The following is a 24422-nucleotide window of genomic DNA, read 5'->3' as shown; positions in this document are numbered from 1 at the left end:
ACCCCTTATTTTTAAACAATGACCCCTAGTTCTAGATTCACCCACAAGGGGAAACATCCTTTCTACATCCACCCTGTCAAGATCCCTCAGGATCTTATATGTTTCAATCAAGTCGCCTCTTACTTTTCTAAACTCCAGCAGATACTAGTCTGTCCAACCTTTCCTCATAAGTCAACCCGCCAATTCCAGGTATTAGTCTAGTAAACCTTCTTTGAACTGCTTCAAACGCATTTACACCAATCCTTAAATAAGGAAGCAATACTGTACATAGTACTTCAGATGTGGTCTCACCAATGCCCTGTATAGCTGAAGCATAATCTCCCTACTTTTGTATTCAATACCCCTGACAATAAATGATAACATTCTATTAGCTTTCCTAATTACTTGCTGTACCTGCATACTAACCTTTTGCAATTCATGCACTAGGACACCCAGATCCCTCTGCATCTCAGAGCTCTGCAATCTCTCACCATTTAGATAATATGCTTCATTTTTATTCTTCCTGCCAAAATGGACAATTTCACCTTTTCCCACATCATACTCCATTTTTCAGATCTTTGCCCACTCACTTAACCTATCTATGTCCCTTTGTAGCCTCTTTATGTCCTCTTTACAACTTACTTTCTTACCTATTTTTGTGTCATCAGCAAATTTAGCAACTATACCTTTGGTTCCTTCATCCAAGTCATTTATATAAATTGTAAAATGTTGAGGCCCCAGCATTGATCCCTGTGGCACACCACTCGTTACATCATGCCAAACAGAAAATGACCCATTTATGCCTACTCTCTGTTTCCTGTTAGCTAGCCAATTATCTATCCATGCCAATATGTTACCACCTACACCATGAGCTTTTATTTTTCATGATAACCTTTGATGTGGCACCTTATCAAATGCTTTCTGGAAATCTAAGTACAATACATCCACCAGTTCCCCTTTATCCACAGTACATGTAACTTCTTCAAAGAACTCCAATAAATTGATTAAGCATGATTTCCCTTCCACAAAACCATGTTGACTCTGCCTGATTACCTTGAATTTTTCTAAATGCCCTGCTATAACGTCTTTAATAATAGCTTCTAACATTTTCCCTAAGGCAGATGTTAAGCTAACTGGCCTGTAGATTCCTGCTTTCTGTCTCCCTCCCTTTTTGAATAAAGGAGTTACATTGGCTCTTTTCCAATCTAATGGAACCTTCCCTGAATCTAGGGAATTTTGGAAAATTAAAACTAACACATCAACTATCTCACTAGTCACTTCCTTTAAGACCTTAGGATGAAGTCCATCAGGACCCAGGACTTGTCAGCCTGCAGCTCCAACAATTTGCTCAGTACCATTTCCCTGGTGGTTGTGATTTTCTTGAGTTCCTCCCTCCCTTCCATTTCCTGATTTCCATTTATTTCTGCGATGTTACTTGTATTCTTTATGGTGAACACCAATGCAAAATACCTATTCAATTCATCTGCCATCTTCTTATTATCCATTATAAATTCCCCAGATTCACTTTCTATAGGACCAACACTCACTTTGTTAACTCTTTTAAAAAAAAATATCTATAGTGTTACGATCAGGTGAGAAAGGTGTCTCGGGGGTCCCTCTCAGCCTTCACCAGGTCTTACAGTAACAGGGTTTAATTTTAAACACACTGTTTTTAGCTCTCCCTTGGTGAATCCTTGTTCACCGCTTTCCAATTATAAGGCAAATAAACCAGCACAAACAGGCTTTCTTAGGTTTAAAGAAGAAAAGTTGAAATTTATTAAATTTGAACTTAAACTCTAATTTGGTTAACACCTACGGATACATGAAGTGCCCACGCTAGCATGCATACGCGATACACACATGCAAATAGAGACAGAAACTAGCAGAAGAAAAATAAAGTGGAAAGGTTTGACGCAATATCTGAAGAGTTGTTATGGTTCTTCGAGCTCACTGTAGAGTCCTTGATTGTAGGTAGATTTTGCTTTTCATTGGGGCCTAGTATTCTTCTTAAACCTTGTTCGCTGTAGGAGACTTTTCTCTCTTTGGGTTCATGTGCCTTCAGTGGATTCAGAGACTTGTAAGAAAGAGACGGGAGCAGTCAGGAGACAGATCTTCTCAGTTCAAGAGCAAACTGACTTTCAGCCCAAACTATATGTACAAATTCAAAAATCTCAGGTTGCCCAGCAGATTAGTCATGTGACTAACTGGTTTGACCATGCCCGTTAGTGTATTCGGCCATTTTAGCAGTCAACCTGGAATGCGAGTTCCGCCACCTTCAACGTCTGGTGATCAAAAGTCCATTGTGGACGCATTGAATGTTTCAGGGAATGGCTGCTTTGTCCTTCCAAACACTGTCTGTTAATATGCAATTATCTTTTCCAGCCACGGCTGATCTGTTTAACAAGTCCTTTCTTCACTCCAGTAACAGTTTAAAATCAATGTTCATGACAAAATAAATGTGCCTCATTCTTGGCAGGTGGGGACCTAGCATGACAATAGAAACTCTTACTATCTGTTTTTATATTTCTAGCTAGGACAGCAACTTCCAGTCCACACATGCACAGTAAAACATGGAAATCAGTAAAAATTCTTGGCCAAGTTGCCTTGCTCCTCCACAAACTTCGCTATACTGGTACCTTGCCGAGAGATTTGGCATTCAAAAACATGAAGGGTGTGAAGGTTGGGTATTTACCTCTTAGATACCCACCAAACACGCCAGAAAAAAATGAGCACATGTCCATTTAAATGAATATTTGAATGAACAGCATGAGAGATCTTAATTGCTATCAAACAAACTTTCTGACACTGAAAATTTACTTTTCAAGTGTGGAGTCTCACTGCTTCAGATTTTGATTATTGTTGAAGATTTTGAAACAATTAAAAAAATTAAAATAATTTTTAAAACTTTTTCTTTCTGTCTCCTATCTCTCTCTCTTAACCCCATCTTTCTTTCTCTCCCTTTATTTCGTGTCATGCACATGATTTTACATTGCATTAAATATTCTGGCTTACACTTTCTGTTTCAGACCCTGCAGGCAGAATCTTAACTGCTAAGGTGGGGGCTGAGGCTGGTGGGTTTGGATGCAGGATGGTGGGGTTAAAGCCCTGAAAAGTGGAGTTGGGTTGGAAACCTGACATGATCCCTTTCACTTCCAGGTTTCACCAGAGCAGGTTCGGAGGTGAGCAGGAAACCTCTGTGGATCAGTCGGGGAAGTAATTAAAATATGCAATTAAGCAATTGATTCTGCTTTAATCCCTGAATTCTGGCTTTCACAGCCAGAGCACGGATTTCCTGAACTGTGTGAAACTTGCCAGGATCAATCAGGTGGGAACACAGTAGGGAGCCATTGTTCATCGAACTCGACAAACTAGGAAGCGCTACAGCTATGCCAATTTGGGAAGTTTGGTGCTCACAGCACTTCTTCTGAGAGCATGTTTTCACTGCTTGACAGGAGTTCTCAATGTCTTGGAAGTCAGTTCATCTATCTTGGACTTGAACTCTCACCTTGATCTGCATTTGCCTGCCTACAGCCTTCACTGCAGCATGGAAGCAGCTAATGTTGCTCTACCTTGGATCTCTGATGAGGAACAAGAGGAGCAGCAACACCAACAGCACCAGGAGCAGCAGGAGCAACACCAGCAGCAACAGCAGCTGCCTTCTCCTCAGCCTCATGCCACTCCACAGGGCAGAGAGGACGGACACAGAGATCCAAATCCAAGGAAGTGATATCTCCAACACAGGGTCCACAAACAGACGATCAGCTTTTTGGACATGACTGAGCTCAGGAGGCTCAGGATTTCATGGGAGGTCATTGCTGACATCTGTATCATCTTGGAACAAGACCTCCTTCCCAGTGGACCAGGTGGGCACGCATTGCCAGTGGCCTCAAGGTGGCTATCACGGAAGGTCCACTGCCCCCCCACCCCATCCCAGATCTCTGCCTCTCCCTGGAGCTGTGCGATCTCTTCTGAAAGGAGCGAAAGCAGAGAGTTGTGAGTATGAGAAATAGATTGTGTGGAGAGGAGGAAAGGACATTTGTGGAGGGTGACTGTGACACATGAGTGTGAGACAGCATAAAGATGAAGGTTACTGTCACTGTTGGCTTGTCAGATGGGAACGTGAGGTGCCTGGAGAGACAGGAATGAGTGGAGCTTCAAGATGTGTGGTCCTGAAGAATGATGTGCAGGAGAATGCTGAAAGTCAGAGTCATAGAAAAGCCCTCTGACAGAACAACGGGTTACTAGCCTCCCTGCTGCATAAGGATCTATTTGCAGAAAATTGCCCTGATTGAAGAGGTGTGTTTGCCCTGTTTACTCAGGACCCAGATCCCCTGTAGAGGGCACCACTTTATTTTGGTTCTCTAATTACTGCAAATCATAATGTGAAAACCCAAAGAAAGTCTGTGGGCAACTGCAAGTGCAGTGAGGGCCGTTCATTTGCCGTTGACTGCAAACATTACATTTATTTGCATAGAAAACTGGAGCCAATAATGTAACCAGCACAGCTCCACCAGCAGCTCCATTACCTTGATATTACCAGTGCACAAGTGTGTTGATATTGCCAGATAAGGTGAGCCCAGTTCATTTGGATACATTGTGGCGCTCTGGCCACATTGCTCATGACATGCTGGAAATATCAGGGCTAGAATGCCAGGAACCACAATGAAAAGAGGAGCCCCAGGATAGCGAGAAGGGCTCAGAGGAACCTGAGAGGGTGGAACCTGGCAGGCTTAGCCAGGAATTTATATTTCTGTAATAAGAACTTCCTTCCCTTCAATGGCTGGTCCAAAGGGGTGCTATGTGGCGTGAGTACTGATCAGAAGTTGCCTAGTTTAAGTAATGAGTTTGGCATATAGCTAGTGCTAAGATTCTCAGTTGCCTTTGCACTTACTGCTAACATTGTGATGCATTTAACCCTGGACATTTTTTTGGCCTCGTGTCTCTGCACCCAATGACATGGGGATAAGGTACACATAGCACATTCACATGTATACTGCAACCATTGTACCACATCTCTCATAGGTATCACACCAGAACATCTGACCTCAGATGTCACCTGAACAAATTTCACCATCAATGTAGAGGATGAAGTTACACTGACTATTGGATAGAGAGGATATGGATGGAACAGACTTTATTTTCTATCATTTTTGTTATTATTCACATGTTTATAGTAAAACAAAACAACTTACAATTATATAGCAGATTTAGCCTAAAGAGAAAACACCAAGGTGCTTTACAGGAGATCAGATTTCTGCACTCTGCTTCCCCAATTTCATGCAGGTCTAGGGCAATTAGGGGTGTAAAATCAGATGGGGAACCATTCTGCTGGCTCCCCATCAATTGCCTCCAATTCTGCGATTTTCCATGAGGAGTTCTCTCTTTCTGTAACTACAATGGAAGTGACAGCAGCCATTGAATACATGTATTTGGGTGGCAGTTTTCCAATGATGTGGCAGTGACCACAAAACACATACAGTGTAATGCCCATCATTACAGTTGGTGTAACAATGGATGCAAGGACTGGCAGTATAGTTCTGGTATCTAGTATAAGTATGGCAGTCTGAGGGAAATTTAAAAACTTAAATTCCTTCTTAGAAATTGCAATCAATCATGGGAAGATCAATTATACTCCTCCAGCCCCTGATTGCGCACACCATCACCCCTCGAGGAGGTGGAAATCCTAGCTGAGCCTAACAAGATGATTTAAGTATGGCTGACTCTGCAAAGTCCACTAGTATCAGAGGGTGGATGCAAAATCTGTATTGCTGTAGATAGGATGGGATTCTATCAACATGAAAAATCCTGCATAGCTTACATACTATTCATGAACAATGAATGACCTACTCTTGCTTATCATGTATTGGGTTTCTAGCTCGATCTTTGCTCAGTGTTGTAAAGAAAATGTAAGAAATCATGGGGAGTAATTTTAACCTAATCCAGTCCCCACATCCCATCGGGAAACTGACAGGATTGGGCGCAATGCTTGTTTTACACCATTGAAATTAGTGGTGAGTAATATTGGACAGGGCATAAAACCACCCAATCCACTCAGTGAGTTAAACTAAAATTACCATATCAAATAAATACCTCATTACACCATGAAGCACTCTTTCCACAACGTTACAGATACTAGACGTGGAGATACATGATCTTTACTAATTATTTTACTTTTCAGGTTTAAATTTCCATCAATCACTGTCATAATACAGCCCCCTCCCCCACCCCACAACAGGATTATCTCTGGATAACGAGATTTGTGAAATAGTATGTGCAGCCTGCATTTTTGTAGTTTCTAATACTAAGAGCTTAGGATAACAGTAAAAGGTCAGCTTTTAAAAAGAGAAAGTGTTTCATTAAAGGATTTGCAAAGCAGGCAGTTTTCTTTGCAATTTATGTTTTGCTGCTATTCAAGCCCCGCAATGCAAAGTTAAGCTTACTGCTGTTTAATAGGATATAAATCTCATAGAAGCACAATAAAGAACAGATTGTATGAACAACAGAGAAAGAGTTACGTATAATTTGCCACACTTTCACCCTGGGGAAAGCAATCTAGTTTCAATATGGATAATCTTTTCTTTTTGGGCCTCCTTATCTCGAGAGACAATGGATACGCGCCTGGAGGTGGTCAGTGGTTTGTGAAGCAGCGCCTGGAGTGGCTATAAAGGCCAATTCTGGAGTGACAGGCTCTTCCACAGGTGCTGCAGAGAAATTTGTTTGTTGGGGCTGTTGCACAGTTGGCTCTCCCCTTGCGCCTCTGTCTTTTTTCCTGCCAACTACTAAGTCTCTTCGACTCGCCACAATTTAGCCCTGTCTTTATGGCTGCCCGCCAGCTCTGGCGAATGCTGGCAACTGACTCCCACGACTTGTGATCAATGTCACACGATTTCATGTCGCGTTTGCAGACGTCTTTATAACGGAGACATGGACGGCCGGTGGGTCTGATACCAGTGGCGAGCTCGCTGTACAATGTGTCTTTGGGGATCCTGCCATCTTCCATGCGGCTCACATGGCCAAGCCATCTCAAGCGCCGCTGACTCAGTAGTGTGTATAAGCTGGGGATGTTGGCCGCTTCAAGGACTTCTGTGTTGGAGATATAGTCCTGCCACCTGATGCCAAGTATTCTCCGAAGGCAGCGAAGATGGAATGAATTGAGACGTCGCTCTTGGCTGGCATACGTTGTCCAGGCCTCGCTGCCGTAGAGCAAGGTACTGAGGACACAGGCCTGATACACTCGGACTTTTGTGTTCCGTGTCAGTGCGCCATTTTCCCACACTCTCTTGGCCAGTCTGAACATAGCAGTGGAAGCCTTACCCATGCGCTTGTTGATTTCTGCATCTAGAGACAGGTTACTGGTGATAGTTGAGCCTAGGTAGGTGAACTCTTGAACCACTTCCAGAGCGTGGTCGCCAATATTGATGGATGGAGCATTTCTGACATCCTGCCCCATGATGTTCGTTTTCTTGAGGCTGATGGTTAGGCCAAATTCATTGCAGGCAGACGCAAACCTGTCAATGAGACTCTGCAGGCATTCTTCAGTGTGAGATGTTAAAGCAGCATCGTCAGCAAAGAGGAGTTCTCTGATGAGGACTTTCCGTACTTTGGACTTCGCTCTTAGACGGGCAAGGTTGAACAACCTGCCCCCTGATCTTGTGTGGAGGAAAATTCCTTCTTCAGAGGATTTGAACGCATGTGAAAGCAGCAGGGAGAAGAAAATCCCAAAAAGTGTGGGTGCGAGAACACAGCCCTGTTTCACACCACTCAGGATAGGAAAGGGCTCTGATGAGGAGCCACCATGTTGAATTGTGCCTTTCATATTGTCATGGAATGAGGTGATGATACTTAGTAGCTTTGGTGGACATCCGATCTTTTCTAGTAGTCTATATGGATAATATGGCATGCGAATTAAACTGGAATGGCAGCCATTTTGTCAACTCTACAAATAGTTGACAGGGCATTTCAAAAAATTCCTCTTAATCTTTATTTCTGTTTTTTTAAATCCCTGCAACAATCCAATTTCTTAAATAATCATTGCACAAAAGATGTAAGCACCATAGATTATTTCTAGGTTTCAATTTAATGAATATGAACTCTGCTGTTCATTTTAGTCAATTTGGTTTCTTCTTGAAAATTATGAAAATTCTTTCAATTATGCTTTTATCTTCAGGCCTAAACCATTAATCATTCCGTTTTGTAAAAAATGTGCTTTTTTACAGTTTCTCTCAATTTAGCAGTGCTACTTGCCATTGTAGGTCTTGTTTTAGGTTGGGGTAGGATAGTTTGACCCATGAAGTTCTCTTCACACAGTCATTGTCAATGTTGCTCTGCCTTTAACTGACAGGAGGCACAATTCATGGAAAGGCCAACTGGTGTGGAATAGTTTTACTTCTGCTCAGAATAACTCATCCCCATTTGTCTGGGTAAGAATTCATAAAGTTCGCCAAACTGACGCAGGCAATTAGCTTGAGAGATTCTAACTCTTTGGCTCTCTGGTGGACAATCCTTTGGATTCACACTGAATAAAAGCAGAGAATAGTTTTCATTCAGTAGAATCCTAATCTAATAACTAAAACTATAGAGGTTTCATCTGAGTACATGGAGAATAAACTGGTCTACAACAAAATGTTTTTACGTAAGTGTAGTACTTAAGGGTTTATAAAGCAACAGATTGAGATGGAATCCTTTAGACACACAACCAAAAATGTGTGTAAATGAGTGTACCATGCTATTGTAGTGTGAAGCTCTTTGAAACAGAAGTGATGATGTCAATGGACTGAAAAAGAGCTAATGTAATTTCAGGGTTTTAAAAAAAAATCAGAAGCATGACAATCAGACCCTTTTTTGAATTGGCATTTATAATGCAAAAATTATTAAAGGCTAGTAAGTAATTAAAGAGTCTCTAGCAAGAATAAAGGCAATAATCCCAAACCAAAGTCAAATAATAACTAAGAGAACTGGCTCAGTGAGTTTATCTTGTGCAAAACATGAAGGGGCAGATTTGATCCCTTGTTTTGGCTGCATTAGCTGATCTCAGCCAGAGTGGCACTGTAAAACTATAATTGGCCTTAGCATCCTAGAGAGGGGAAATCAGATGTGGTTTATAATCCAGAATGCTATGCATCAAATTCTTTAGGAAGTATATGTATGTGTGGGTATTGGTCAAAGATGGGATTGAGTTCAGCTGACCCCAGGATTGAATAGCCTGCCAATACTCACAAGTCAAGACTCATAGATGAGTAATGGACACTTGAACTCGGTACCAGAGAGCAACTGATGCCAAAAGAACTGGACCACACCAAAGAGTCAGTGTGGAAAGGACAAGAGTCGAGAAAATTGATAAGGAATACAATATCTCAGGCATTTCTTGTTGATGTAACTTTTTACTAAAGGTCATGTGTCATGCCTTATAAAATCTGACTTTCAGAAAATACAGAATAAGTTCCATTACAAAAGATTTGTGACGAACATGAAAAACATGTGATTGAGGAACGAATTGTAGTTTATGTAATTATTTAAAATATACTTGGGGCTTAATCAAATTGTCCAAATCAGGATGAGAGTTCAAGCTTTGTACTGAACCAGGAGAGGAAAACTAATCAACATGATTAAAAACAGGTAACAATGCATAATTTAAGTTGTTCCTGCATACTTCTAGTTGTTAACTTCTCAAATCAACTACAATCCGGCACAGGGAATGCCGAATCAGTAAGAGAATTCCAAATGTTTGCAGTTTCAATAGTGATAGAAGGTACAGACATGGCAACATTACTGGACAGAAATAAAAGTGAACTGTACATGTCCTGAATATGAAAATGACAGGGCTGGGTGGAAGAGCTGAATAGCCCTTTTTCATTCTAATCCTTTTACAAGCTAATCCTGTACAATTTAATTGTGCATTCCACTGAGGTTATAAAACAGTGCAAACAGATCAGTGATTTACTGATCTCTGTACCAGATATAATTCATTCGGTTTTACCTTTGTTTTTGGGATGAAGCACAAGTGCATCATCAAGTTTTTCAGCAGTGTTTGCTCAAGATGAAGGACAATAAATTTGTTAAGGAACAGAAACCTTAAACTCAATCTCAATGTCAAACACTTGCAGTTAAGATATAATCCAGAACTCATTGTACTGACAAAGTCTAAAACCTCATTGTAACATTACCATTTTTCAAATTGCTTATCTTCATGACTCTTGTAAAGATTCCAAACTAATGTTAAAAATGCTTTATGTGGGAAATGTTTTGTGTCATAGACTTTTATCAATGGCAGACTAAAATAATAGTGCCTGAATAGTAGAGGAGGGGAGAAAAGGAAATAAAACAGGTCAAGATTGCCTGATCTAATTTAATTTAAGTTCCTGTACACCCATCAAGAAGAAAAATGTTAATATTATTTTTCAAAGTCAGATACAAACTTGTATACAAGGGGTTCTAACTCAGTATCACATTTAGTCCCATCATGCTGTTCTTTAAGATAATTGCCATTTTAAAATGTATTGTTTTTAACTATTTAACTTCATGTAAGTTTTCTAAATCAATGAAAATCTAAGGGGCAAAAAAACGACGGGCTAAATTTTATAAGCCCGCCAACAGGTGAAAAAATGGGCCACATGCCAAAGAGTTGGCACAATTCCAAGCGTGGCGGCTCATTTTTTTCTTTATTCATTCATGGGATGTAGGCCTTGCTGGCCAGGCCAGCATTTATTGTCCATCCCTAATTACCCTTGAGGAGGTGGTGGTGATCTGCCATCTTGAACTGCTGCAGTCCATGTGGGGTAGGTACACCCACAGGGCTGTTAGGAAGGGGTTCCAGGATCTTGACCCAGTGACAGTGAAGGAACAGCGATATAGTTCCAAGTCAGGATCGTGTGTGACTTGGAGGGGAACTTGCAGGTGGTGGTGTTCCCATGCATTTGCTGCCTTTGTAGAGGCTGTGGGTTTGAAAAGTGCTGTCTAAGGACCCTTGGTGCATTGCTGCAGTGCATCTTGTAGATGGTACACACTGCTGCCACTGTGCGTCGGTGGTGGAGGGAGTGAATGTTTGTGGATGGTGTGCCAATCAAGTGGGCTGATTTGTCCTGGATGGTGTTGAGCTTCTTGAGTGTTGTTGGAGCTGCACTCATCCAGGCAAGTGGAGAGTATTCCATCACATTCCTGACTTGTGCCTTGCAGATGGTGGACAGGCTTTGGGGAGTCAAGAGGTGGGTTACTCGACACAGAATTCCTAGCTTCTGACCTGCTCTTCTAGCCACGGTATTTATATGGCTACTGCAGTTCAGTTTCTGGTCAATGGCAACCCCTAGGATGATGATAGTGGGGGATTCAGCGATGATAATGCCATTGAATGTCAAGGGGGGATGGTTAGATTCTCTCTTGTTGGAGATGGTCATTGCCTGGCACTTGTGTGGTGCAAATGTTACTTGCCACTTATCAGCCCAAGACTGGATATTGTCCAGGTCTTGCTACATTTCTACATGGACTGCTTCATTATCTGCGGAGTCACAAATTGTGCTGAACATTGTGTGAACATCCCCACTTCTGACCTTATGATTGAAGGATGGAGCAGCTGAAGATGGTTGGGCCTAGGACATTACCCTAAGGAACTCCTGCAGTGATGTCCTGGAGCTGAAATGATTGACCTCCAACAACCACAACCATCTTCCTTTGCGCTAGGTATGACTCCAACCAGTGGAGAGTTTTCCCATTGATTCCCATTGATCTCAGTATTGCTAGGGCTCCTTGATGCCATACTCGGTTAAATGCTGCCTTGATGTCAATGGCAGTCACTCTCACCTCACCTCTTGAGTTCAGCTCTTTTGTCCATGTTTGAACCAAGGTTGTAATGAGGCCAGGAACTGAGTGGCCCTGGTGGAACACAAACTGAGCGTTACTGAGCAGGTTATTGCTAAGCAAGTGCCGCTTTATAGCACTGTCGATAACCCCTTCCATCACTATACTGATGATTGAGAGTAGACCGATGGGGCAGTATTTGGCTGGTTTGGACTTGTCTTGCTTTTTGTGTACAGGACATACCTGGGCAATTTTTCCACATTGCCGGGTAGATGCCAGTATTGTAGCTGTACTGGAAGAGCTTGGCTAGGGGCATGGCAAATTCTGGAGCACAGGTCGTCAGTACTATTGCCGGAATATTGTCAGGGCCCATAGCCCTTGCCGTATCCAGTGCCTTCAGTCGTTTCTTGATATCACGCGGAGTGAATCGAATTGGCTGAAGTCTGGCATCTGTGATGTTGAGGACTTCAGGAGGAGGTCGAGATGGATCATCAACTCGGCACTTCAGGCTGAAGATTGTTGCAAATGCTTCAGCATTATCTTTTGCACTGATGTGCTGGGCCCCCCCATCATTGAGGATGGGGATATTTGTGAAGCCACCTCCTCCAGTTAGTTGTTTAATTGTCCATCACCATTCACAGCTGGATGTGGCAGGACTGTAGAGCTTAGATCTAATCCATTGGTTATGGGATCGCTTAGCTCTGTCTATTGCATGCTGCTTACGCAGTTTGGCACGCAAGTTGTCCTGTGTTGTAGCTTCACCAGGCTGAAACCTCATTTTGAGGTATGCCTGGCGCTGCTCCTGGCATGCTCTCCTGCACTCTTCATTGAACTAGGGTTGTTCTCCTGGCTTCATGGTAATGGTAGAGTGGGGAATATGCTGGGCCATGAGGTTACAGATTGTGGTTGAATACAATTCTGCTGCTGCTGATGGCCCTCAGCGCCTCATGGATGCCCAGTTCTGCATTGCTAGATCTGTTTGAAATCTATCCCATTTAGTTTGGTGGTTGTGCCACACAACACGATGGAGAGTATCCTCAATGTGAAGGCGGGACTTCGTCTCCTCAAGCACTGTGTGGTTGTCACTCCTACCAATACTGTCATGGATAGATGCATCTGCGGCAGGCAGATTGATGAGGATGAGGTCAAGAATGTTTTTCCCTCTTGTTGGTTCCCTCACCACCTACCGCATACCCAGCCTAGCAGCTATGTCCTTTAGGACTCGGCCAGCTCGGTCAGTAGTGGTGCTACTGAGCCACTCTTGGTGATGTATATTGATGTCCCCCACCCAGAGTACATTCTGTGCCCTTGCAAATCTCAGTGCTTTCAGCAAGTGGTGATCAACATTGAGGTGTACTGATTCATCAGCTGAGGGAGGGCGGTAGGTGGTAATCAACAGGAAATTTCCTTGCCCATGTTTGACCTGATGCCATGAGAATTCATGGGGTCTGGAGTCCATGTTGAGGACTCCCAGGCCAACTCCACCCCGACTGTATACCACTGTGCCACCAGCTCTGGTGGGTTTGTCCTGCCGCTGGCACAGGACATACCTGGGGATGGTGATGACAGTGTCTGGGACATTGTCTGTAAGGTATGATTCTGTGAGTATGACTATGTCAGGCTGTTGTGTGACTAGTCTGTGGGACAGCTCTCCTAACTTTGGCACAAACCCGCAGATGTTAGTAAGGAGGATTTTGCAGGGTCAGCGGGCTGGGTTTGCCGTTGTCGTTTCCAGTGCCTAGGTTGATGCCGGTGGTCCGTCCATTTTCATTCTTTTTTATTGACTTCGTAGCGATTAGATACAACTGAGTGGCTTGCTAGGCCATTTCAGAGGGCATTTAAGAGTCAACCACATTCTGTAGGTCTGGAGTCACATGTAGGCCAGACCAGGTAACGACAACAGATTTCCTTCCCTAAAGGGCATTAGTGAACCAGATGGATTTTTACAACAATCAACAATAGTTTCATAGCCTTCATTAGACTAGCTTTTTTAATTCCAGATTATTAATTGAATTCAAATTCTGCAGTGGTGGGATTTGAACCCATGTCCCCAGAGCAATACCCTGGTTCTCTGGGATACTAGTCCAGTGACAATACCACGACGCCACCTTCTCTCATTTAAATAGCCGGGGCAGGCCGCCCACACCCACCTCTCCCCAATCACGTGGAGGGGGTGGTTTGTCTGTCCCCAGCAATGGCGTCAGCTACCTGTGCGCAGGCGCTGGCGCCATTTTTAAAGGGCTGTTAGCCCTACAGGCAAATTTAAATATTTAAAGAAATATTTAACAAAATTAAATAAATACATTTCTTTTGCCCCTCTCCCACCCCCCAATAACAATTAAATTAATTATTTTCCCTTCCCCCCACAAAACACTTACTTTTACCATCTGACCTCCCCTCCCAAACTGCACAAACTTTAACACAACCCTTCCCACCATCCCCTACACCCATGACGTTAATTTGACTCTGCTCCCGCCCGCCCTCGCACAGAGAAACTTACCTCCTCCCCCGTCGTGACCAGTGTTGTGCCTTGCTTCCCCGGACAGAGATCCAAAGGCACGGGCGTGCCGGCCGCCAGGCCAAAGATCGCAATGGGACATCAGGAGCGAAGTAAGTTTATTTAAATTAATTATTTTAATTGATTTAAATATTCAAATTATGGTCCCGTCATCTAGCAGCGGGGAGGCTGCCACGGTGCCTCACCGCGACTGGGAGGATTGGGCCGGGCCCTGTCGCGGTCCGTGGCAGGCCTCGTCCAGGGGCATCTTCAGGCTCCACCCTGCCACAGCTCCTAACGTCGAGGGATCCTTAAAATCCAGCTCTGTAACTAGTAATATGAACAGTGGCATTCTCAAACATCTTTACGCAAGCATTTTTGGGGAATGAATTGCTCAGATCACATATTCCAGAAGAATATATTTACGATTTTACCACACATAGCAACTAGACCAATTCTTGCTCTATTAAATATTCACATGGCTATTTTTGCTAATAAACAGGGTCATTTTGTTAGATTTTACAAAGTGAGTTTTACTTTTCTATCAACAAGACTTTGTTTATTGATATTTTCTGATAACTCACTAATATCTACCATTTTTGGCTCAGAGAACAGGACTTTTTGAATCAGGGACCTCTTCACGGTTGCTGTCAATAGTTGACAGTATCGACATTTGCAGGATGGGATTGGTCCTGTCAATTCCCCCATTCCCTTCTCTGCAGGTTTCACTTCTCAGAACATGGTGTGGCAGAGATTTTGCTGTGTTTATTAAAGGTTTATATATTAGTGGAGATTGCTGCAATTTATTACAATTGTATTTCTGATGTTAAGAACATATTAAAGTTGCAATTTAGTTTAGTTTAGTTTAGAGATAATGCACTGAAACAGGCCCTTCGGCCCACCGAGTCTTTGCTGACCATCAACCACCCATTTATACTAATCCTACACTAATCCCATATTCCTGCCACATCCCCACCTATCCCTATATTTCCCTACCACCTACCTATACTAGGGGCAATTTATAATGGCCAATTTACCTACCACCCTGCAAGTCTTTTGGCTGTGGGAGGAAACCGGGGCACCCGGAGAAAACCCACGCAGACACAGGGAGAACTTGCAAACTCCACACAGGCAGTACCCAGAATTGAACCAGGGTCGCTGGAGCTGTGAGGCTGCGGTGCTAACCACTGTGCCACTGTGCCGCCCCACTGTTCTCAGAGCAAATATCTGATGAAAAATCAGTCATTTGCCAAAATATGTTTCATGAATGATTTTTTAATAGCAGGATTTAGGATCAAATGCAATTTTTTTTTTAATGTTCCTTCTCTACTCCTAAAGGTGCTGACTCATTCTGGAGCACTTATTCCACAGGTACTGGCAGCACTCCAGCATTTCAGCAAACAGACATTTTTAAATGTGTGACCCTGGATATCCAGTGTTGACAGGCTATTCGGCGGTACAGGGTATTACAGCTAAGCAAGATACTGTTCTCAGAATCCGCTCCTTTATAGTGTCATTCACACTAAGAGATGTGCATGTGTCATTTCACTTTTCCGATTCTTAAATAAAAGCTTTAATATATATCTTTCATTGAAATTTCAGTTAATGTCTAAAGGGGGAAATTCTGTAGCAATCCAAAAATATTCATCTTATTGGGTTATAAATGGTGAGGTATTATATTTCTAATTCCACCATACCAGGGGGTGAAATTTCCATGTTAGCTTATTTTAGTCAAAATGTAGACGTGAGTCTGAGGTGATCAGGATTATGTCAGGTTTTGGCAATGTCAATGAGGGGAAACTATTTTCATTAGTCAGTAACTAAAGGACATTAAGATCATCAGCAAAAATAAAGGGAGAGATTGGGAGTCTTTTTTTGCTCAGAGCCGTATTAGCACCTGCAATGCTCCATCAGAAAGAGCTGGAAGTAGAATCTGTAATAGCTTTTAAAGGAGAATGTGGATAAAAGAAAAGTTTAAAGGTTATGGCAAAATCGCAGGGGAATGTGATTGAGTGGGTAGAACCAGCACAGATGTGTTGGGCTAAATGGCCTCCTTCTGTGCAGCAGAATTCTACAATATTTTTCCCTACCTAGCTCAAAAGTGCAACATCAGATTTAGCATGTCCCAGCTGACGTCAGCTGAAATCAGCTCAGTTCAAACCAAACATCAAACCTAGTCCGTAAAGCTCATTAGCTCGCCATGCAATGATTAAGCACCAAGCATCGGAGCATCGTGATCAGATGCATTTGATTTCCAAATCATCCCAGTGTCCGCACTGGTAGCGCTGCTATTACAAAGCCCGGAAATAGCGGACAATGACAGATGCTGGATTATTGAACTGATATCTGTCTTTGTCTGTTAATCCTACTGAATGTCTGCTGAGGAAATATTCTAAAAATCAGTATATTTTAAAACAGGAAAAAAATTAAAAACAAAAGGAAAGGACACATTCTCACTATGTCTTTATAATCTTGCAGGTTTCTTTGCTAATTCACTGAAGTTGTAATTTCTTCTACTTTTCTAAAGGTTGTGGCACCCAAGTTAAGAGAAAATGTACCTGGTTAGGAGAGTGGGAAGCACTCCAGGATGGGCAGTGACATGTCATCTTGGCAGTGGTGCAACATGCATAGATGTAAGAGAAGTTGGGGGTTGTGGCCTGGAATAGGAGAAAGCAGTCTCAGGGTGCAAGGGGCCATTATCTATGCTTACTGGATGAAGGGAGAATGTGCCAGAATCCCTCCTAAGAGAGAGATTGATGTGGGAGGTGGGGGTCTACATGAGGAAGGAGCAGTGAATTTGAAGCCACAAATCAGGTTGAGTGGTCTTTGCATTTCTATTGCAGTGGATCTGGTGTCAAGGTGCTGACTGGCATTAACATTTACCGGAAATACCACAACAGCACAGTGGCGCAGTGGTTAGCACTGCAGCCTCACAGCTCCAGCGACCCGGGTTCAATTCTGGGTACTGCCTGTGTGGAGTTTGCAAGTTCTCCCTGTGTCTGCGTGGGTTTCCTCCGGGTGCTCCGGTTTCCTCCCACATGCCAAAGACTTGCAGGTTGATAGGTAAATTGGCCATTATAAATTGCCCCTAGTGTAGGTAGGTGGTAGGGAAATATAGGGACAGGTGGGGATGTGGTAGGAATATGGGATTAGTGTAGGATTAGTATAAATGGGTGGTTGATGGTCGGCACAGACTCGGTGGGCCGAAGGGCCTGTTTCAGTGCTGTATCTCTAAACTAAACTAAACTAAACTAAAAAGAGGCACGGATCTCAGCAAAAGCGAGAGGGCCATAGAGGTTGAAACTGGAATAGGAAGGGAATTGGGCCGTAGGGTGGCAGAGGGGTCACTGCATTTTTTTTTTACGATTGGGTCACTATAGTATTTTTTAATACTGTTTGTCCTGCTGGCTTGTTATTTGGAACATTCACCTGTATTATTAAAGATATTAGCCCACATTTTCCTCACTGATGATATTGCTGCCAGTAGTGTGCCAGGCCCACCTGAATGACTTGGCATTGACCCTTGTGAAGTTGTCCCAATCAGCTTAATTAACATAATTAAGTTGGGTTGCTAAGTGTGTTGTCATCTTTAATGCAAATCTCACCATGGAAAGAAGGTAGGAAATGCCTTTTACTGCAAGATTCCAATGCTTGTAACAGGTAAAAACAGGTAGCATCTAGGGAAAAAAACACATCTTGCTGCCTCCAATGAAGAATTTTTAAATATAAATATGCAGAAGTCTTCATCAATTGTCCTTCCATCCATTTACTTGCTATGCTTTTTCTTCCACACATTAAACATTGCCAAGCAACACTGGATGCCTATTGTATACAGGCAATCCAAATGCCCAGTTTTGCTGAGACAGTAGTGACTCATTGTAATATGCTTGTTCATATTGGGGCAGGTACTGCAGAAGTGATGTTGGCAAATACGTTGGAATTAAAAATGGGCACGATTCAGCCTTAATTATTGCCAGTAACTGTTCTGTGTCTACTCTCACCAGTACCACCATTAAACCAGTGGAAGGCATAGGAAAATGCCGTTATTACACCTGTACATCTGTAACATTTTATGATTATCATATAGCAGTGATCCACCACAGTATTAGCAGAACAATCCAAAGCTCACCCTCAGGCCAAACCCCTACTCCTTGCCAGCCTAAGCATCACTTCCTTCAGCCCAGGCCTATAAACCAGTTTCTCTTACACTCTTGAGAGGTAGAACATCACCCAGATGGCCTCTATCTGACTGCCTCCCAATCCTATTTTCAAACAGATTCTTCTCATTTCACACTCTAGCCATCAAAATATGTAATAAGATACAAGCTCAGTCAATCAAAAAAGGATGATGTATAAGATGTATAGAGACACAAAGATAAACAGGCAGAAGTAAGAGTGGACAGAGAGATGAACAGAATTATGAGGAAAAGTGTGAGAAACAATGAAATAAAGCAAATGAGAGGTCGAGAGAGAAAGAATGGAAAATACAAGTGGAAGACGAAGGCAAAAGCAATTAGAGAATGATAAATACAGAAATAGTTACAGACATGGATGACTTTTTTGGTTTGTGAACAGCGACACTGAAGGTTCAAAATACTCTTTATTGGGATGAAACCATTGTAAATTGTATGTTCGAGTCACCACAATTATTACCAATATTCTCTGATAAAATGCTCATTGATATACCAGCTCTGAGAATATAGAATACTACTGGCCATAAATTAACATTGTATCTTCGGAGTCATAACAGATTTCACCTGCCTCAAAAGACTGCCCATAATTAGGCTGAAAACTGAAGACTTCTGCAGAAGTCCGGTATTCCACAAATCATCTGATCCAAACACATCTATAAGTATTCACATGATACTACAAGGTTTTTGGTGAGTTCGCGACAAGCAAACTATAGGCTTGTTGCAAAATTTCTGTGGAAACTAGATTGTATTTTGTAGAGCCTTTAATGCTGCCCTATGACTCTTGCAGTACTTTAGCTGATGACTCATTTCCTGAGAGAGTTGTTTCACTACTGCATGCTTCCAGAATGTTTCAGATTATTTCAGAATAGGCCTTTATATCACTCAGTATATTCAATAAAAAAATGTAATTTTTTTTTAGCAAAGAAGCTATGCGTGTATATAACCACACACAAGAACAGGTTAAAGGATAACAATGTGCGAACAGAATTTAACGATGTTTTCCAGTAATAAGCCATACAACCAATTTTTTTTTTAAACTCAAGGGCAAAAGGTGCACATATGCAGTGTCAGTACAATGTCCATTTTGTAGAGCCAGATTCCTTTATCTCGTACTCTGTTTACAATTCACAAGGACAAAGCCCAGAGATGCCCGCTGGAACAAATGTGGAAAACAGCTGCAGAAAAGCCAAGAGCATTCTGCTTTCTGCCTGCTGATCAAATACATTCCCATTCTTTTACATTGGGTTTCCTGTCTATATGCACAGTGAATGAGATGGTTTAAAATGAGAGTGTTGGGTAGGATACCACGTAACCTTTAGGTCGAACTCTTCATTAATGATAGCTTACATATACATCTTTAGCATTGACTGCCTTAGTCAGTATGCTTTTTTATCAGTGGTAACTGGCAGTAAAAGGCATCTGAGGGTGTCCAGTATTACAATTAAGCAAATCTGGTGAATTATTAAAATAACATTTAGGTAGAAGAGGTTTGGAGGCGATTTCAGCAAATCACAGTTTATTAGCTTATGTATTTTCATGGATTTTGAAGAGACACATTTTTATTTAAAAATGTTCTTCCCCAAAATTTTGAAATTGATATGACATTGCCCGTTACTTTCTTTGTGTTTATGTGCTAATCATTGAGAAAAATCAGCAGTGATTAATTCAATGACACTACCACAAAGAAATCCATTGTTTAACTTGTCATTGTACATATATGCTTAGTTCAAATGATTTCTATCATTTATCTATTACCTGGTGATGACTCATTAAGAATAACCAGTGATGCTGGAGTAGGTCTTCGCCTTCTGATCTGTGGAAAAGCAACCAAAACAGAACTAATTACTTTAGCCGCAATCACTCAAACTTTATGATTCATCTCAATTGTTTTAAAAGTACCTTTTAATTTTTTAATAAAATGTAGTGGTGAAAAAAGGACAAAGATTTAAAATAAGATTTACTTTGACATACGTAAAACACGTTTGAAATCAGTGTCTTCATTTTTCACATATTTTGTGAAAGGTTTGCTTACTGCTTTACCTGTTCAGCTGCCTCAGGGTCTAGATGACTTTGAAATAATGGCATTGCAAATTGAATCTTCTTTGGACTATTTGGCTCCATACTTTAGCACAGGAGACTCTGGCAATCCTGAAAGCAGAAATCAGCTACTGTTGTTATCTACCGTCACACTCCTTAAAGACACAGGGTTTGTTGCAGCCTGTCTCAAAGTCTCCCAGTTAGTGAATGAAGGTCCTCTACGCTGCGTCTACTGTACTGAGCAACTCCCTCATTAAACATCCAGGAGCATGTTTGCCTCTGCTCTTGCAATCCTACAGTTCCCTCAGTGCAAACCATCAAAAACAATGAGCTAATTGTACACTAGCCCAACTCCACAATAGCCAGGCATTTATCCACAGGCTAATTTAAAATGCGATGCTGGACTTGAATGGCTTTGTGTCCTGGGATTTGAATACACCAATCCATCTACTATATATTATTAGCAGTCTACTCAAATGTGCAATATAAGCTCCCTTTGGACTTTGCTGATGCACTGTTAATTATTGATAAGCACAACTCAGGAAGCTTTTTCTTTTCTTATATTTGACGGAGTGGATTTCACTGCATATCCACCTCACTGCTTGGTGGAGGAATCATAACTTAAATTCTGCACCATATATTATACACTTGAGCTGAGAGACAATAACTAAATAACCTTTTTCTCAGAATTTAGGCATGTACATGAATTTGTCCTTGTTTGAGTTTGGCTTAGATTCAGTGTCATACTACTCACACATCCCTGTTGTTTGACGCAGGTGCAAGCACTCGATCAGACCTTCACTTTTGAGTGCACAGAACTTCTATTCACATGCTACAAACCCAGGAGAAAACTGACACACCTTATCCAAATGTGGCTGGTGGCAAGTCTAACTAAGGATAAAGATTTTTTGTTGCAGGGAAAAAATTAGGCCCACTTTGGCAATCTCAAATTAATTTCAACACTCTTCAACAAAATAACTTTTCGCCCTCGCTGGACCTGTATTTAAATAGAGCAAATTGCAGATTCGTAATAAAGCGGATTCGCAACTCAGTGTCTGAGCTGCAAAATTAACCAGCATTTTAATGCAACCAGCCTCATTTGGATAAGGTGTGCCAGTTTTCTCCTAGGTTTGTGGGTGTGTGGCAAATGAATAGGAGTGCTGCGTACCCAAAAGTGAAGGTCTGATAGAGTGGCTGCACCTGCATCAAACAATAGGAATGAGTGAGCAGTATGACATTGAATCTGAGCCAAACTCAAACCATAAAAATTGTAGATCCTTTCTTCCAATGTAATGGCAAAGTAGAAAGTTGGCTTAGGTTCAGTTAAAAAATAAATACCTGCAGTTGTGGTCATATCTAGCATAACCACTGCCTCTGTTGGTTGGATGGAGATCAACATGACCTTCAAAGCAATATTTCACTCACCACTGCAGCTGAAGGAGACTTTTAGGGAGGAGAGCATGTGAAAAGAAATTAAATGAATGTTACTCAGTGTGAACTGAGGCTTACCTTGTGTGTGAAACTTTAATGTTGCCAGCTAGACCTACTGGAAGTGGTTTAAACAACTGACCAGAAGATTGATTAATTCAGTCAGTTTGAATCTTTCTAAAGAAATTAGTAATTTTGAACAAGTCCATATAATTAATGTTTGCATGTCATCTTATTTCCTCCTAATTTCCCATCTTTTCTCCTGAGCTTGGCAAGCTTAAACAGTGAGTATTGGCGGTATTGTGGCACACTTCTTAGCAGATACCCAAATTTGTGGTCATCTGCTGCATGTCATCATGAGGAACCAGCCCTTAACATCAAACTGTGCAGCAGCATCAGGAGCAGAAGCATGAAGGGAAAGAAGGGCAGGAGTGGTATTGACCACCACTACCCTAGATGCCAGAATTTTCAGAGAGTAGCTCGTCGATGAGCACTTCACATGAACCATCCTTCCCAATCCCAATATACCAACAATCCCACAATCCTTATTACTGTCTTTACGACCATGATTCATTTGCCTTCCTTCAGTACAGCCTGTAGGTGCACCCCTCACTTCACTGCAAATATAAACGCCAACACCAAATCCAGAAGAAGAGACGAATTTATCAAACAACTCAATTCTATCGGTATCTAAGAATTCATAGAGCCTGTTTTGTATGCTCAATTATCTATCCCAGTGCTTCTGCAATGTGTTTCCCCAGTAGCTAATGTTTGGGAGGTCGAAGACTGCTGAGCCTCCATTGAGGATGCTTCAAATGACTGTGGTGGGTGACTTCAAGCAGCTCTGGGACTTGAGGGCTTGGCTGCAGACTGCAGCACCTTAGCATAGGCTGGAACAATATAGCCAGCTGGCTGAGCAGCAAACAAGGGCCCTGGCAGAGTAGGTGATAGGGGAGCAGGCATATTGCCATCCTGAGAGATGACAGCAGATGCCTCTCTCATGAAACCAAGGCCACTCTATTGGGGCTGTGCCTCAGCATTCCTGTGGCTTTGCGCAAGTACAAAAGGCAGGAGTGACGTGATACTCTGGAGGCCCCTGACAACATTGGCCCCAAAGGCCAAAGATGGCAGCCAGCTGAGTTTCTTTGACAGCTATGAGAGTTGTGAGGAAAGGCTCCATGATGGTGGGCAGCTCTGTCACGTTGATGAAACTGATCCCTCGGCCTATGTTGGCCAGAATGGTCTTCATGCTGTGCACAAATTGAAGCTCGACGCCTCCATGGTCTACAAGCTTGCTGGCAGGCTGCCCAGATTTTCTAGAATTTCCTGATATATGCATGTCATCCTTTCTCGGTAGCCTGAATCCCAAAAGCAGCATCTGAGTCCTCTGTGGCAGAGCTAGCATGCGATATCATCCCCTACAAGTTGACACCTGTGGCATCCCACCCCTCTACCCTAACCCCTGCACTCTTGTGCCTGGTGAATACACCTCCTCTAGCCTAGCCTCTAAAGTATTCACATTGCCAATATTTTGAGCTGGTCGTTGCGAGGGTCAGACTAGGTCATTAGGAAGGCTGTCCTCTTTCTAAAGTAGCAGAGGTATGTCCACATCCTCAGCAGCTGAAATGTAAGAGAGGGACAAGGGTTAGTTTTTAATGGAAAGTAGAGCACAGAGAGGACAGTGGCTAGTGAAAGCAACTGCAGTGTGTCATGCACAGTATATGAGATGAGATAGAAGTGAGAAGGGAAAAGACAATAAGATATGAATAAACCCTGCGCAACATCTCCTGCAATGTTGTCAGACATTATGGCCATGACTCACTCCCTGTCCTTGATGACCAGCACACTTTCTTTGAGAGCATGCAGGTGTGTTTGGCCTTTTCTGCTGGCAGCCTGCTGTCTGGAGCTGTGAGTGACCTTATCTGGCAAGAAAGAACAGAGTATGTTAGTAACAGTCATGTCAGGTGTTTAGAGAATGTGCCTCCCCTGGTAGAATAGCTGGTGTTAGTGTCTAACAAGTTCTGTTAATGGATGTTAAATACCTAGTAGTTGAAAGTAATAGGGTGAACAGGTATTGGGTATTGATTAGTTAATTGTACTCAGATGTATATTTAAAGAAGATCCAGCAGCACTGGCTGTGTTGTTAGGAGTGGAGAAGTAAGCTCTCCACCAAAGCATCCTAGTCTCAGTGTCTTCTTCACAAACAGGCTTGGAAGTTTCTCTAACAACTGGTATGCAGTGTGTTAGATGTGAGGTGTGGAGAAGTGAAGGTTGCAAAAGTGAGGAGTATTAGTATGAGGAGAAGAAGGTGTCATGAAGTGTGGTGCAGTGATTGTAGAAAAGTGAAGCCAAGTAGTCGAAGACAGTATTGTGAGTAGTGAGACTGGAGGTCGTGGAGCTGTGAGCTGAGAGTCAGAGAACAGTATTCTTATCCTGACAACTCTGGTGAGATCATTGAATTTCTTTTGATATTGCAGCCATGTCCTAGAAGATAAGCT

The 24422-nt window shown here is 42.3% G+C and overlaps 1 protein-coding gene across 3 annotated transcripts in view; it reads right to left on the bottom strand.

The window, feature by feature from the left end:
- The window catches only part of ppp1r1c (protein phosphatase 1, regulatory (inhibitor) subunit 1C), a 148994-nt gene extending 128018 nt beyond the window's left edge, over window positions 1–20976 (bottom strand). For 2 of the 3 annotated variants that reach the window (XM_068034585.1, XM_068034587.1), the window contains exons 1-2: window positions 20500–20976; window positions 20215–20272 (exon numbers count right to left, since the gene is read on the bottom strand). In XM_068034585.1, coding sequence (XP_067890686.1) covers window positions 20215–20272; window positions 20500–20580 — 139 coding nt within the window. In that variant the 5' untranslated portion in view covers window positions 20581–20976. The remainder of the gene's footprint in view (window positions 1–20214; window positions 20273–20499) is intronic. The other variant, XM_068034586.1, reaches the window with a different exon arrangement.
- Between the last annotated feature and the right edge of the window lie 3446 nt (window positions 20977–24422).

Source organism: Heterodontus francisci, chromosome 7, assembly GCF_036365525.1.
Source record: "Heterodontus francisci isolate sHetFra1 chromosome 7, sHetFra1.hap1, whole genome shotgun sequence".
Classification (NCBI taxonomy): domain Eukaryota; kingdom Metazoa; phylum Chordata; class Chondrichthyes; order Heterodontiformes; family Heterodontidae; genus Heterodontus; species Heterodontus francisci.
This window is presented reverse-complemented; position numbering and strand designations above follow the sequence as displayed.